General features: G+C 40.4%; 2 protein-coding genes across 3 annotated transcripts; one reads left to right on the top strand and one right to left on the bottom strand.

Moving 5' to 3' along the window:
• The first annotated feature begins 3,588 nt into the window (after positions 1–3,588).
• On the top strand, positions 3,589–9,132 carry LOC114517883 (probable beta-D-xylosidase 6). The gene is made up of 21 exons (XM_028537721.1): positions 3,589–3,924; positions 4,057–4,126; positions 4,240–4,355; positions 4,446–4,514; positions 4,778–4,833; positions 4,897–5,015; positions 5,148–5,248; positions 5,428–5,519; positions 5,606–5,679; positions 5,792–5,821; positions 5,990–6,132; positions 6,349–6,452; positions 6,574–6,703; positions 6,809–6,871; positions 7,024–7,115; positions 7,199–7,269; positions 7,499–7,779; positions 7,974–8,059; positions 8,280–8,394; positions 8,481–8,585; positions 8,717–9,132. Exons 1-21 carry the CDS (start codon positions 3,763–3,765, stop codon positions 8,918–8,920), a joined length of 2,283 nt encoding a protein of 760 aa, XP_028393522.1. The 5' UTR covers positions 3,589–3,762; the 3' UTR covers positions 8,921–9,132.
• On the bottom strand, positions 9,043–15,457 carry LOC114517881 (apoptosis-stimulating of p53 protein 1-like). Of its 2 annotated transcripts, XM_028537719.1 has the most exons (11): positions 15,259–15,457; positions 15,122–15,188; positions 14,023–14,170; positions 13,818–13,927; positions 13,445–13,709; positions 10,954–13,125; positions 10,601–10,701; positions 10,316–10,449; positions 9,873–10,039; positions 9,556–9,758; positions 9,043–9,310 (listed from the first exon to the last, which is right to left on the bottom strand). In XM_028537719.1, exons 2-11 carry the CDS (start codon positions 15,137–15,139, stop codon positions 9,281–9,283), a joined length of 3,348 nt encoding a protein of 1,115 aa, XP_028393520.1. In that variant the 5' UTR covers positions 15,140–15,188; positions 15,259–15,457; the 3' UTR covers positions 9,043–9,280. The 2 variants fall into 2 exon arrangements, with proteins under 2 accessions (XP_028393520.1, XP_028393521.1); XM_028537720.1 differs by lacking the exon at positions 15,259–15,457 and having other exon boundaries at positions 15,122–15,247.
• Between the last annotated feature and the right edge of the window lie 25 nt (positions 15,458–15,482).

Here is a 15,482-nt window from a genome sequence, read left to right on the forward strand (position 1 = left end):
TACAAGATTTAAAAGGACAGTGTTCTGGGATTTGAACCCAGAAGCCAACCATTTACTCTTTTTTTTTTTTTTGAAAACTTCATGTAAAATACGGTTTGGCCCCAGACATGGACACTGTTTTAAAAGCCAAACGAAAAGGAGGGAAACCGGAGTGCCCGGAGAAAAACCCTCCAAAGGTAACCTGAGTTTCAGGTTGCCTGACCGGCGGTCCGAATTTGGTATTTTCATTAGAAATCGTCCGGAATGGAGACACGTACATGACATTTCAGTTTTTATCTATATTTTACCGTCTTTGTTCCGCTCTTGCGAACAAAGTCCTAGGAATGCAATTCTCGAGCTTCGTAAATTTGATTCTGCTGGTGGTATAACGTGCGCAGCGCGCATATCGTTCGTTGCAAGCAGCAGGCTGTTAGAAATTAAACTGCGCTTTGTCCGACAATGGCAACAATTATTCAAGGATCTGGCATTCACATTCACCGACTTGCATGCTTTTTTTATCTCAAACAGATGTAGACAACAACGCTCTTCTATTAAGACATGCACCTAACGCAATCGTTTTCAGTATTTTTTTTCACACGTTCTGGATTATGGTTGACCGAAGCAGGAAATAAACGTAATTGGGCCCAACATGCAACTCAAATACTCAGTATCATGCAGGTGTATACTACAATAAGAATCAGTAATGACCCCTTACCTTTCGTACTGTATAATTACCTTTGGTGAACAGTGTTTCACGTGTTTCTTTGCTCCAATTTCAACGGTCAGTCTTCTTCAACAACGTCTCGACAGGAGGACGTGAAAGGAATTAAACAACATAGTAAGTGTGTCAAAATGCAAACGAGTCTTCTTTAAAGGAAGTTAGCCTTTCAGGCAGGAGGGGAATATATAATAATAACCTACAGTTAAACAGTCTTTCCCCAGATATCCCCTTCCCCCTCATCATTTCCATTTAGCTTTTCAGGCAAGGGGGCAACATATACTAATAACCTACAGTTAAACAGTCTTCCCCCAGATATCCCCCAGATATCCCCACAAGTCTAGTTATCGTTCAAAATAAAATATGGTATGGCAAGGAATGTGGTGAGTTATACTTTCATTCTTATAAGTTATACATGCATTCATTTTATCAAGTTAGTCAAAATGTTTAGGTTTCGTTTATTTCCTTCATGCTTGAGATCAACCGAATTTTCAAAGCTGAAACTGCATGCAATCTGAAAAATTAATACCAATAAGGGAAACAGTAGAGAGCTAGTGTCTTCACATCGAGAAGTAATTTTTTTCATTTCAAACTTCAATGAATGCCAAAAGTAAAATTTTTGTTGCCATTGACGGACGTTTCTTCGAAATGCTCGCATTATAACAGGCTGAACAGAGAACTTATATGATCATATAAGCACTCGCGATTACATTCGTATTAATCTAAAATTAGGCCAATACGAATTCGATAATATTTTCTCGTTGCGAGCGCGTCGCGCATGCTAATTGCCTTTTGCTGCTTTCATTTCAACGCTTTAAAAGCCATCATGCATATTTCGCAGCCGTTAAGGTGGTCTTCACCGAATTGTTATACATTCAAAATAGGTTCAAAATAGAAATAAAAGAAAAAGATTAGTTGTATAAGACCACCAAAAGTCGTTAAAATTCACACACAAGTGACAAAGTTAGGAATGTTTCATCGAGAAAGCTCGAAAACGCTCTCATAAGAGCTGTGAGAAATTTTCTGTTATCATGCATTGTCGAAAAGGGTGAAATGTCACTTGATGTGTGAATATACTAGGTTAGACCACCAGCAGGAGTTAATCCGAAAATAAATCAATCATGCACTACATTAATCATGCATTACTCTAATTAGTATACCTATCATCATCGGTCTTGGGGTCCTTCGATATCTGTCTTTGGGTGCATCATCATCTGTCTTCGGATCTTTCATCATCTAATGCGAGATGATTCTAATTATACAAGGGCCGAGGAGCCCGATGTATAATTGGGGTTATACGAATGAACAAAGGGAAATATGGTGGCTGGAGCACCAGGAAAATTAACAACCACTACTTATTATTTTGGAAACGTTACGCCAAACCTCTCATTGTTGGTTCCTTCTTCTTCGCCATAACAATTAATGGACACACACAAATACAAAATACCCGTTTCTCTCTGGAAGAGAGCATGCAATTATTCATGCACACAAAATTGTTCATCGCATTTTAGAAGCAAGATTTAACTTCATGAATACTTGCATACTTTTTTTTCGAAAAAGACGTAGACAAAAAGCACTCAACTATTTATCTCCTTGTAGCCGTGAATTTTTCATTGCTAGGTTTAGCCGTTTAGGCGCTCTGAGAGCGACATATTTTTGCACATGCACACCGAATTTTTGCAACGCCGTTCAAGCATCCAGAAAATAAAAGTGATCGGGCCCAAATCACTTTTATTTACTCCTTACTTGAAACGACCAGTTTAACCCAGGGGTTGGGAGAACATGCAAAAACTGTAGTTCGAAAATTAAAAATCAAGGAGGTAAACAGAAGAGAGCATTCATGCCTAAGCATCGAATACGACATTTTTTAAAGCCAAACGGAAATCGATCGCTTTAAACTCGATAGGTTAGGATTTTGTATTTGTTTGCGGCATTCGACGGGTGTCCCAGTCTCACAACTCTTGATAGAACGGTGTGTTGATCTAAAAGAAATAAAAGCACGTTCAGGAACCTCCAGGAACACAAGGGCGCTGTTCATAAACAGCGAGCAAGGATTTAACAGCGAACACTATACTCACTTGAATTCGGTCCGAAATTTCTTTAATACTTTGCCACTTCACTCCGCGACGTGATTCGTTTAAAACGGGAAAAGAAAAGACAAACTCGAGTTAGCTTTTACCTGATCGACAACTACGTATTTAAAGCAAGCCTTAAACCAAAAGATGCAGTGAGAATTTTGATAGAATTCGGCCATCAGACGCCGCTAAACTCGCTATTCAAATTCAACCACCATTTAAACTAACACAATGGACGGCAATTGCCGGAGTGCTAAACAAAGCTCGTTCGCGTTTGCTGGACAAGATCTTCAACGTGTTAGTCTGAAAGAAATAAAATCAAGTTCAGGAACATAAGGAACAAACCTCTAGGAACATAAGGTCTCTTCTATTTCTTCTGATTAGACTTGTGATCCTTGTTTCTTGAAGACTTGAGCATATCTGAGCTTCCCCTCGACTACGGCCTGTTAATGTATACTTGTCCGTTTGAATTTACCTCGCACAAGGCTGATTGTGATTGGACAATCCTGTATGGATCTATTGTTTCTCATAATCCATAATCCATAATCCATTGTGACTTAAACCTACCAGATATCTGAATAAATTAGCCGAACACTTTTATCATTCCTATTAAGGAAACAAGGAAACAAAAGCTCCCAAAGTCCAAACAAAGAATTGTATTGTTCGACTTGTTTATTCAATACCACTGATATGCACTCCCTCCAGAAATGATAGTACAGCTCAGTGCATATATCTGAGTAATCTGACAATTCGAAGTAATTCGGGTAGGGCATGCCACTTGATCTCCCATTGATACATATAAGTCTGGACTGCTTGCGTTCATGTTAATAATATCAAGTTTCATCCTCTCATTGCACTAATGATTTATCAAGTTCATAGCTGGGCCCGGAAGTAGGTCTTTATATTGCCTGAAAATTCACAATTAAACCAACTATTCAACCTGTAAAATACATCCTGTACTTGCAAGCGAAACATTACATTAACAAGGTCATGCAACGATACATCACCATACTCATCGCTACAGTATTGCTTTTATGTGATGGAGAACAATCGTATGGTTCGTCGCTCAAAAATCATCGTGAACAAGAGCATTATCGTGACGAAGATTATCCATTTATGAACGTCTCTCTTCCATGGGATGTCAGAGTAGATGTGAGTACAGAAACCATGGGTCTACATGATTGGCAAGTTTTTGCGCAACGCTGAGTCGCTGACTGCTTGCTAGATGCAACAATACCCAGGCAGTAATGCCCCGCATGACAGCCGCATATCAATCGTTTTTAGGATTTGGTAGGACGATTGACACTGGAGGAAATTATTGATCAGATGTCGCATGGAAGTTGGAGGGAAGGAGGTGAAAAGATTATAAAAATCTTCTATAGTAAATTCTTGATTACTTCTATGCTAAGATCGTAGTAGTTCTCAGGAAAAGCAAATTCTAGGCTCGTGTGTTCTTTGACTATATAGGCCCTGCTCCAGCTATTCCTAGGTTGAATATCGGCCCTTATCAGTTTGGAACAGAATGTTTAAGTGGCGATGTGCAAGCCGGGAATGCAACGTCGTTTCCAATGTCCATTGGCATGGTAATGAAGACGTGTTTCTTTGAGGAGTCTTACCGCTTTTTCAAATAATATTTAGGTACAGTCCATTACAATTTAAAATATCTTTTACAGGCAGCAACTTTCGATCCTGGCTTAATATTCCAAGTTGCCCGAGCGACAGGTGTCGAAGTTAGAGCAAAGGTGAGCATAAGAAATATGTTCCGAACAGAGTGGTTGCGGTATCAGAATAGCCACGGTTATAGTTTAAAACCTTTTTTAACCAGCTGCCATGAACAATGCGGGCCTTTTTTCGGCATAGCCGTTGGGAAAACAATCGATTAATCGAAGATAACTCACTGAGAAATATATCTGCAGGAAAACCTTAAAAACATAGTCGATTTCAAACAAGAGGCTGTTGGAAAGTGATCTTGAGATCACGGCTAACGATTTCGATTTTTCCCTAGCATAACAGTTACGTTAAAGAAAAGGAGTATGGAATGCATACTGGACTCAGCTGTTGGTAGGTCGAACTGTTGTGTTCTCTTTAATAGCATATCTGTACTGAAGATTGTTTTTCAACCAGGAGTCCAGTAATCAACATTATGCGTCATCCATTGTGGGGAAGAAATCAAGAGACGTACGGAGAGGATCCCTACCTCACATCAATCCTAGGACAACACTTCGTTTATGGGCTTCAGGCAGGTATAAAACATCGACGTTTGTACTTTACTTTGTTTACTTGCTTTTGCTTGTCAATCGTTTTCCTGTTTGTTTGTTTTCGTTTGCTTATTTGTGAACCATATCAAAGTTCTACTTCATTGTTTTATTCACCAGATCACCCAAGATACGTATTGGCCAACGCAGGCTGTAAACATTTTGACGCATATGGCGGACCGGAAAATATTCCTCAAAGTAGATTCAGCTTCAATGCACAGGTACCACATGCAGTTTGTTGACGAGTTGTTCTCCCAAGGTCTTGACAACTTTCTGAAGATGTGCAAGTGCCGACCTAAGCTTTGCAACTGGTTGAGTAAATTATTTAATGTTTGAAAACGTCTCGTCGACAAAACTACGAGATTTTGACGTGTGTGCAATGTACATTCCTCAATTCAAGGTCAGCGATCGAGACTGGTACATGACATTCTTACCACAGTTCAAGGCATGTGTCGAAGCGGGAACCTACAGCATCATGTGTAGTTACAACAGGTTTGTTTCCGTGTGGCACTTGCTTCAGTTTCGCTAGAGATGATATAATTTTAGATACGAATGTTATTGTCTCAATAATTCTACAGTGTGAATGGTGTTCCAGCTTGTGCAAGTAAAGAATTGCTCATCGATATACTAAGAACAAAATGGAAATTCAAAGGTGAGCAATTTTTCAACAGGCGAGCTTAGAGTGCATGAGTTAGTTATGACAAAGGTTGGAATATCCTGCAGTGATACTTGATGTCGAATGACCTTAACATTTCTTTATATAGGTTATGTTATCAGCGACGAAGGTGCATTAGGTAAGGTAAACTCACAAAGGTAGCTTACTACCGCGTAAGACTTAGAGTGTTACTTCGGTGAAGATACCGACAGGATTTTTCCCTCTTTCCATCAAGGGATGGCAATTTCAAGGACCATAGATTCAGATTGTCAAGCTACCTTTAAGCACTTGTTTATTTGCTTTGTAGAGTTTATTTTGAGTTTCCATAAGTACACGAAGAATGAGGTTGAAACGGCAGCTGCGGCTGTGAATGCTGGGTGCAATCTGGAGCTTGGTCTGCCTTCTTTGAAGAAGAATATTTACAGTTATTTAGGAGAGGCTGTGACTAAGGTAGGAGCGAATAACATGACGTTGAGGAGGGGAGAGAAGAGAAGGGGAGAGGAGGGGAGAGGGAAAGGAAGTGGAGGGAATTGGAGAGGGAGAGGGAGTTGGCTGTGTTTAAGACGAGAACTTGATAAGGGACGAGTAGGGAGAGGCAGGAAAGATGAACGCAAGCAAAAAAATCCTTGGAATAAGTGTAACCATGAATTGTTCTCTCTTCAAAAGAAATTGGTAAACGAATCAACGTTACGAGATCTTGTTAAGCCATCGTTTTATACGAGAATGAGACTGGGAGAATTTGATCCAGCAGGAATGAATCCATACACAAGGTAAAGAAATTGTCAAGGAAGTTTTACCTAAAGTTATCACAAATTCAGAGACATCGTATATTTATACTAGACTAGGCCCAAACCTCGATAGTTTATACTAACCGAACATTGCTCCCAACAGCCTTAATTTGTCCGTGGTACAGAGCATTGAACACCGGAGGTTATCGTTGGAAGCAACGGTCAAATCGTATGTCATGCTGAAAAATGACAAAAATTTATTACCATTGAAAGATTTGTCGATGAATATAACAGTAAGTTGTTGAACAGTGTGTTGTTTTGAAACAGTTCTTAGCAAGACAACTTTTTTCATGTTGTCCCACTTCATCGTGTTGTCATTCTATTATTCGTTTCTTTAGCTTCTTGGGCCATTTGCAAATAACATCTCAGGACTGTTTGGAGATTATTCACCAAACAATACGGCAAGTCAATGAAAGCAACCAATTTTGTTGGAAGTGTAAATTAAGTATCAATTCTTGTTTGAACTTGGATAAAAAAAACGTTCCAATTTAAACCGCCAGGATTTTGTTGAAAGTGTAAGCTAGAGCTTATATTTTAAACATAACTTCTTTAGAAATCTTACGTGTCTACACCGTATTCAGAACTTTCTTTGATCATGGGCGAAAAGTTGACGTATTTACCTGGCTGTTCGGACCCCAAATGCAGGTACGAGGGTTCTAGAATAATCACAAGCAAGCTGGTCTTAATATTTTCCATTCGTTGGCCCTTTTAATTTCCTATCATTTTAGTACATATTTTCCTGGACCTGTGATTGATGCAGCGAAAATGTCGGATTTGGTCATCGTTTGTCTTGGGACAGGTTATATCTTTTGTTAACTTAGTTGTTACGCCTTGCGATGCCTTCAGAATTAAGCACCTGAACTGATAGAGCTTACGGTATCCTGTGCGGCACAAAATTTGTTTAGTTAGGGCTACGTACTGGACCTCTAGGGACTGAGAAGAGTTAGAACAGATAAAGCTACAGTACTCAGCATCACCTAAACAGTCGACCAAGATTGCTAACATCCTTGATACAATCTAATATTTAGGTATAACAATTGAGGCAGAAGGGAGAGATAGATCAGACCTCTCGTTACCTGGTCATCAACTACAATTACTACAAGACGCCGTGTCGGTGGGGAGACCAACCATACTCGTGCTGTACAACGCTGGGCCGGTAGACATTTCCTGGGCAAAGGCAAAAGTTCCTGTGATCATGTTGAATTTCCTGCCGGGTCAAAACGCGGGCAAAGCATTGGTCGCGGTGCTTCTTGGATATGAGAATCCTGCAGGACGTCTACCGTATACCTGGCCCGCTAGCATGAGTCAGGTTGATGCATGACAAAGAATACTTTTTTCACTGTTCAAGTTTGTACGGGTCCTAATTTTACCCGTTCCGTATACCAAAAATCTTCATTGTACTTTGATGTTCTTCTGTTGAAACAATGAAACAGTAGAGTCTGTCCTAACCCGATCTATCAGAGGAGTTTAAATGACTTACCAAAACCCATTCACCTCCCACAGGTTCCTGATATGACCAACTATTCGATGGACGGACGCACATACAGATACTTCAAAGGTGACCCACTCTACCCATTTGGATACGGCCTGTAAGTAGACTAACTGAACAAATTTTTTAATCAACATCAATTTGTATCACTGTTTGTTTTGTAAATAGAAATTTTTGAACTTTTTTCTCACCTTGATAAGCTGCAGTTCCCCCACCAATCCATAATGCTTGTTGTCCATCAGTCAACCTCGCCAACAACATAGAAAGTTGGCAAAGTTTAAACAGAAAGCAGGAGTTTTACCACATAGTCCATTTTCTAGTTCCTACACGAACTTCAGCTATTCAAATATCGTGGTACCCAAGGAGATAAAACCTTGCGATCAGGCGGTGGTCACAGCAGAACTGCGTAACATTGGAAACAGGAATGGAGACGAGGTGATTTACGATTAGAAATATTTTACAATGGCTGCTTAATTTAATATGAAACAGCTGTGAACATGTTAAACCTTTCCTCTCGGCAGGTCACCCAATTGTACATCAACTGGCCTAAAGCCACGGTACCAGTACCACAAATGCAACTAGTTGGTGTTAAAAGGACGTTCCTAGAAGCATCTCAATCGATCGAAGTGAGTAAAGCTGTGCATTAGTTTTTCTTTTATAAAGATGCAGAATATCTTTGCTTCTACATCGTGAGTATCAATGGGTGGTTGGTTGTTTCAATGCCTAGTTTCTAACCATATATTTCTTGGTTGCTCAGTTGTCATTTACAATCGAAGCAGCACAGTTTGCTGTTTATACAGATCAAATGGTCATCGAGCCCGGTCCAATAAACGTCTACCTAGGTGGTCAGCAGTATGGCCAGAAGACGTCCGCTCCCTCCAACGTACTTCATGCTGTCATCACCATAGATGGAACAGAACCTGTACCAATCAGTCAATGTCTTGGGGACGTTACAGCGTAAATTTAAAAGGAAAAGAACAACCCACAAAACAAATACTTATCATCAAAATATACAAATAATGACGACAAAAACACAAGCGATTATTCACGATATATTTTAATGACTTAAATACTATTCTGAATAAAATACGATGCTAAAATGATTCATTACTCTTGGATATGTTAATATATTAATTTACACTTTATACAATAGATATGTTCGATTAAATATATACGCGTCAACTAAATTATATTCATCATGAGTGGATGAGGTACTATTGAATTGCGAGTCTTCAAGATATTATAAACTTTATTTATAATCTCAAGGATATTAATTCAGTGTAAGATTTCAGATTTTGTCAGTACGATTCTGTTCCATTCCTCAAACATCAGGGGCGACAGGTGGATGCAACTAGATGAATAAAAGAATAAAAAGAATTAGCGGACATTCATCCTGTATGAAAGAACTGGCTTTCACTCCAATGTTTTTTAAAAGAAGTCAAGCCGACGAGCAATTTAAAATATATAACTACCAGGCTCACAAATTATTCCTCAAATTTGAAAGCCGATCAAAGTACGAGAATAAACTTCGACTAATAAAACCCAGGGGCCCATATGAAGGGTCCTATAAATGATCAGCAGAGTTGCAACGCTTACCCCCAGTAAATTTCTCGGAATGTATCCGAACTGGTTCCGCGTGTCACGTGCCCACCACCATTCTTTTTCGTTGACGTCACCACGACGGATGACCGTGAGCCGTTCCCCACACTCGAAACTCAACTCGTCTTTACGAGTGGCCTGATAAGCATAAACAGCGTACACCACGCCCTCGTTTGATATGCCAAAATTGCTCTCCATATCTACGAAAAGAATGACGTAATAATATAGTAACCACTGATCTTTGCCCTGGAGTGTGAATAATGTACTTGGCCCGGTACCCCAAGCTGTCGGTCTCGAATCTAAAATTTTGTTACCTGATAAATACGCCACGCATTTTTCGAAGTTCTCACTCTCTCTCTCGCAACATCGCGACGGAGTTTTGCCCTCGATTGCTGTCACTGCAAACACGCATGCGCCGTTGTTGATGAGGAACTTGCACATGTCGATACTGTTGTTTGCCGCTGCACAATGTAACGACGTCCTATATAAAAAAACAACAGAGAATACTCAGTGAAGGTACCAAGTACATCGAAGTAAGTTGTTAACTTCGTGAACACAATACTATGACTACCATCCAAACCAAAGATTATCTGTCAAACTCAACTGTTTCAAATATAATTCAATAGCAAATGAAGATTTTAAACAAACACGTAGACAAATACAGAAATAAACAAGCACGTGTATCAATATTAAAACATAAAGATGGAAACTAGTTGTGATAACTTTCAGGTTAATATAAGATTGTGTCTGATCTTACCATCCTTGCATGTCCGAGGCATTGATATCACAGCCATACTCCACTAGAAACTTCACAATATCATCGTGACTGTTACACACTGCATGATGTAAGGCTGTTAGGCCTTCGTTGTTAGGATAACTTGGATCTTCGACCTTTTTAAAATAATACATATTAGCTTGGAAGTAAACCTTTTTATTATAAAGCAATTCAGAAGAGAGACAACGTGCAAACTTTCATGAGCTCTTTCATCTAACTTTGACCTCAACCTGGGTATTTAACCATTTATACAAAGTTTGATGTTACCTGGTGAATGATATTTTTGACGAGTTCCAATTCGCCTTCAAGCGAAGCGTGAAGCAAGACTGCGTGTGGATCCAAGCTAACTCGCTTGCCGCTCTTTTTACCTTTGAAGAAACAACAAAGAAATATTCCCAACTTGGAACAAAACCGTTTCAACAATTTGTTTCAAACGATTAAACGTCTACGTATAACGAGTGTATTCAGTCAGTCATAAAAACTGTAGCTGACTCGTTACAATTCGTTCACGATCGAGCGACAGATAGGTCGTATAGACTTTTACATATGTACAGCCGTAAAGGGGCATTAGGGAAATCCCCCTACATGTATACCCGAAGCAATCTCACTCAACAACATACCTCCCTTGTTTCTTGCACTTCTTAATATCGAATCATAGGCTTTCGTCCCAAGTCCTTCGCTCGGTACACTCGTTCCAGTCTTCTGCTCCGTATTCTGTGCTTGAGTGGCGGGCTTTTTGCCTTGACTGCTCGAGTTCGTTACCGTGGTTCCTTGCGAAGACGTCACTGCGGGATTGGCCTCACTACCGGAACTTCGAGCCGGTGGTGTTTTCGTTCGCTTTCTCGGCAGCGGTTTGGGAGGTTTGTAAACGTGCTTTTTTGCAACCGTACTGGCTGATTTCTCGGATGATTTTAAGACAGGAATGTTATTATCGGAGTCTTTTTCTGCTCTGGTCTGTATTTGAATCGGTTTTACTTCACGCGCGGTGACTTTCATCGCATTCATGTCGTTCAAAATCTCCTGCACCCCCGGGGAAGACATGGGCGTCGGATTCAAACTTCCCTTTTCGGATTTACGTAGAGAATCAGGCACTGTCGCTTCCACGCCCGAGTCTGGAACCCGAGGGGAGGTTCGACCCTTGCTGTCGATCACCCGGTCGGACGAATCCGCCTTGGGGTCGAAAATTCCAAGTTGACCCTTGGGGTCAACGGATCTACCGGCGTCGAACACCCTACCGGAGGAACCTATTTTGGAGTCATAATTCCCAGGGGAAGTATAACCCTTGGGGTCATTCACGCGAGATATTGGGTGATCTGTAATCGTCGGAGATTTACGATTTAAATTTTGTTTTGTCGGACTTTTTGCGCTCTGTGTTGCCAAGTTAAGCACCATTGGAGACGAGCGTCCATTTTGTTCTATGGATCGGTTATTTGCCGTTGGGGAATCCATCGGTTTTATTTGTGCATTTTGTTTCTTGATTTTGTCTCTATTCCCCGCTTCACTAACCGTTGGCGACAAACGACTGCTTTTAGCATCATTTGCTTTGGCAATGTTCAACGTGTTTGGCACAGGAGGTTTCTCGATCGACGGCGTTCTTGCACGGATGCTTGAGTTCTCCGAACTGCTGCTGCTGGTTTGCGACGGAGTTCGTTCCTTTGCGAACGATCCAAGCTGTAAAGGACTTGAGTTTTCGAGCGAGCCTTCCCGATTCCTGTGATAAAGGGATATCGAGCCGGCCGAGCGAGCCGAAGCGTCAGAAGCAGTCTCGCTAGGGAGGAAAGGCTTTTGTTCGATCGTAGGAGTGTTTGCCCGCGAGCCCGTGTTCGACTTCTTGAAGCCTGCATCGGGCAGGTTTTCAACTGGATTCTGGTTGGACTTAAACCTGTCATTGTTTATATTCACCTGACCAGATGAAGGCTTCGCCAGAGAGTCGGTCATCGGTTTTGTCGGGTCTTTTCCTGGGTACGAGATGCTGTTCCTTGATGATTCGGAAGAAATCGACGATAATGATGACGTCGACAGAGGAGACCCGCGGTTCATTTGCTGCTGTTGTCTCAGGAACGGTCCGACACCCCCCTGCTTGAAGTCAGTGTTGACAAAAAGTTGCGGGGCCGGATTCGACTTTACGGGGGGTTGGAATGCTGGCTTGGAATGCGACTTGTACCTCTGTTGCAAACCAGATAATCCGTTGACTTCGGATAGCTCCCGAGCATCGGGTCCGACACCCCCCTGGTTGCTCTTCAAAGCCTCACCAAGATCTTGGTCAAAATCGAACCGCTCAACTTTCGCACAATACATCTCCGGGGGGTTGGGGTAAAATTGAAAATTCGGACCCAGTCTGTTCTGATAGGATGGCGAATCATTCGAGACGTGCCCGGAATCCGCGCTCGTTTCCGTGTCGTTCTCTTCGTCATTTTGCCATGACAACAGGCTGTTCAGGTCGTCGTGCTCTTGCAAAATACCATGCTTCAAGAAGAGGATATCCTTGCCGGGTTGTCCATTCTGGTAAATGCCACTCGCTGGGTATCCCATATTCGCTTGCAACTGTAATAACTGGGCTTCGGTCAAACGCTGCCCATGTTGGTTCACGAAGTGCTTTTTGTGAAGGTCTGCTTGGGTTGTCGTTGTGTACCGTTTGTTTCGTTCAAGAGTTGAAACGTTACCATCAACAAAATCTTGTGGTTGCGTGGTTCTTGCTAGCTCTCTAGTCAACAGTTCGACACGAGCTGTCGCTTCAGCCAACTGCTGATGTTTCAAGGCGAACATTGAACGAAGCCGTTCCAATTCACGAACTGTTGAAAAAAAAAAATCATGGAGAGGTTTGGTACATCTTATATCTGTTAGTCTATCTCGACTGGACCTTTAGAGAGATTAGTTTAAAACTGATAGGGCTATTCTGCATACATGCATATAGTTAGTTTAGGTTTCCTCCTGTAATAACAACACGGAGATTAATAAGAACAATATAAAACTGATACAGTTGTATATGTACATAAAGAGATTAGAGAGATTTTGTTTTGGATTTTAGGGAAACGAATTTAAAAATTACTAGAATTATCTAATGTGGTTTACTGTAACTGAACAAGTACAGTAAAATCATAGTTTTCATACCTAGTTTTTCATTATCAACTCTGGTTCTGAAAAGCTCATCTTGCACAGTTTGTAAACTGCTCAATTTGTCTTCCTGTTCGATAACTCTCGACTCCAACAGTTTGACGTATTTTGTCCTTAAGCTGTTCTTCGATGTCTCCTTGTTTCGCAAGGATTTGAGATGTTTCCCTTTCTGTTGAAGTTCTTCCTCAAGGTTTTTGACTTTCTGCTGTTTCCCTTGGAGCTGATCTTGTACAGGAGAATTGCGTGGTGACCTTGTCTGCTTCTAAAAATCCATTGATTTTTCATTGAATGTTTTTATCTTTTTCTTTATAAAGCAGGCTTACTTCTGTATTAGGGTGTACAGAATGAAAATTTCCTTGATAAACCATACCTGTCTTGGGGTAGAATGTTTTCTTTTCAACATAAATACAACATCATCGATGTCGCTTCCCCATTGAAACAACACATTCTTCAGTTTTTCTTCATTTGCGATTGGCCGTTCTGAAGAGCAAATTAACATGCAGAGAGAAAAATTAATATCATCTAGGAGGAGAAAAATCAACAAGAAACATTTTCAACAATCATATTTTCCTTACCACATCCTTTCCAAAGTTCAACCAAGTAATAAACATTGTCGTCATCAGGTTTCAGCAATTCAATGATATTCTGCCCTGTCGTTTGTGAGGAGACGGACACTTTACATAACCTCCGGCTATCCTCAAGCTTCACGGACATAAACAAGTCCTGAAATTGAACGACAGTCAGAAAGTACGTCTCCACATCACTTTATCAACTCATTTGATGGTGATATATCCGTGCACCACAACTTTCACTCTGTCTACTGCCAGAGCAAGGAATTGCAACAAAAGCATATATGATATTCAACTCAAGTGCATCTTTAACTTATCTTTGATTTCAAAGACTTGTTTTTAATGTTTTGTTTACTATTAAGGTTACTATCATGATTTTGGAAATTTTCCCTGTATATCTTAATCACATGTGTTTCTATGAAATCAATTTAGTAGTGTTTATCAGGAGACAAATAAATATTGATTTTCCTACTGATACATTCCAAATATTACTCGTGAGTTTTGTCAAGACTCATGAAGGAAATGTTATTTCTCAATTCTCATGCGATGAACAGTCAGTTCTATAAACTCCTATGAATTTAGAAAGCCTAGATTTTAAAATGATAATGACATCGTAAAAATTACGATTTTTGCTTGTAGCACAAATACAGGAAGAGCATCAACTGTATTAATTTATCTTTTATAGCCAACGGTCATTTATACTACTTGAAACGAAATATGCGCCGATTACGAGATTTGATATTTCCACATGCTTCTCGTGAAGAAAAATCCCTTCAGACCTCATAATATAGTAAAACCAATGCATGCTGAGAAGCTTAATAAAGACTGGCAAAAGACCACAAACGAGACACCGCTTGAACAGGACTCAATCAACGCCGAACCGCAATCGCCAAAGTTTGTTTACATTATTAAAACAACATTCTGTTGTATTCGGATCATTCATATGTAGCCCCCTTTAAGCGGAATTAACAACGATAATCTTGTAATTAAACCGGTATTTCCACAACGGCATAACTGATTAACACTTCTACCACATATTTACACAAAAACGGTGAGGGCAAACGGAGAAAAAAAGTAAAATATAAACTGTTTAACAAAAACTTACCGTTTCTTCGGTAGCCATCTTTAAATTTTCCCACTAAGCCTTGCGAATGCGTAGGAGGCAAATTATGCTAATGAGATTATAAGGTCGTTAAAAATGACGCCTGAGTGACGTTTAATCTAAATTTAGCATGAAATTACCAGCAATTCCACATGTGTTTTGCGTTAAAACTTGACTCCGAAGCTGCTTTCCAATATCGCTCATCAAAATATGTCCTGCCGGTATTTTGCCAGCATTGTAAAAGCTCTATTCTCACTGCCAGAGGGATGTTTTTGTATTCCGACTTTCTCAGCTATGCACGACAGAAGTCATGCCAGTATTGTTTGATATACGAAACAATTAAACGCAGCGGTAAGTCCTGGCA

This window comes from Dendronephthya gigantea, unplaced genomic scaffold, assembly GCF_004324835.1.
Source record: "Dendronephthya gigantea isolate DGI-Jeju-01 unplaced genomic scaffold, DenGig_1.0 000009F, whole genome shotgun sequence".
Classification (NCBI taxonomy): Eukaryota; Metazoa; Cnidaria; class Anthozoa; order Malacalcyonacea; family Nephtheidae; genus Dendronephthya; species Dendronephthya gigantea.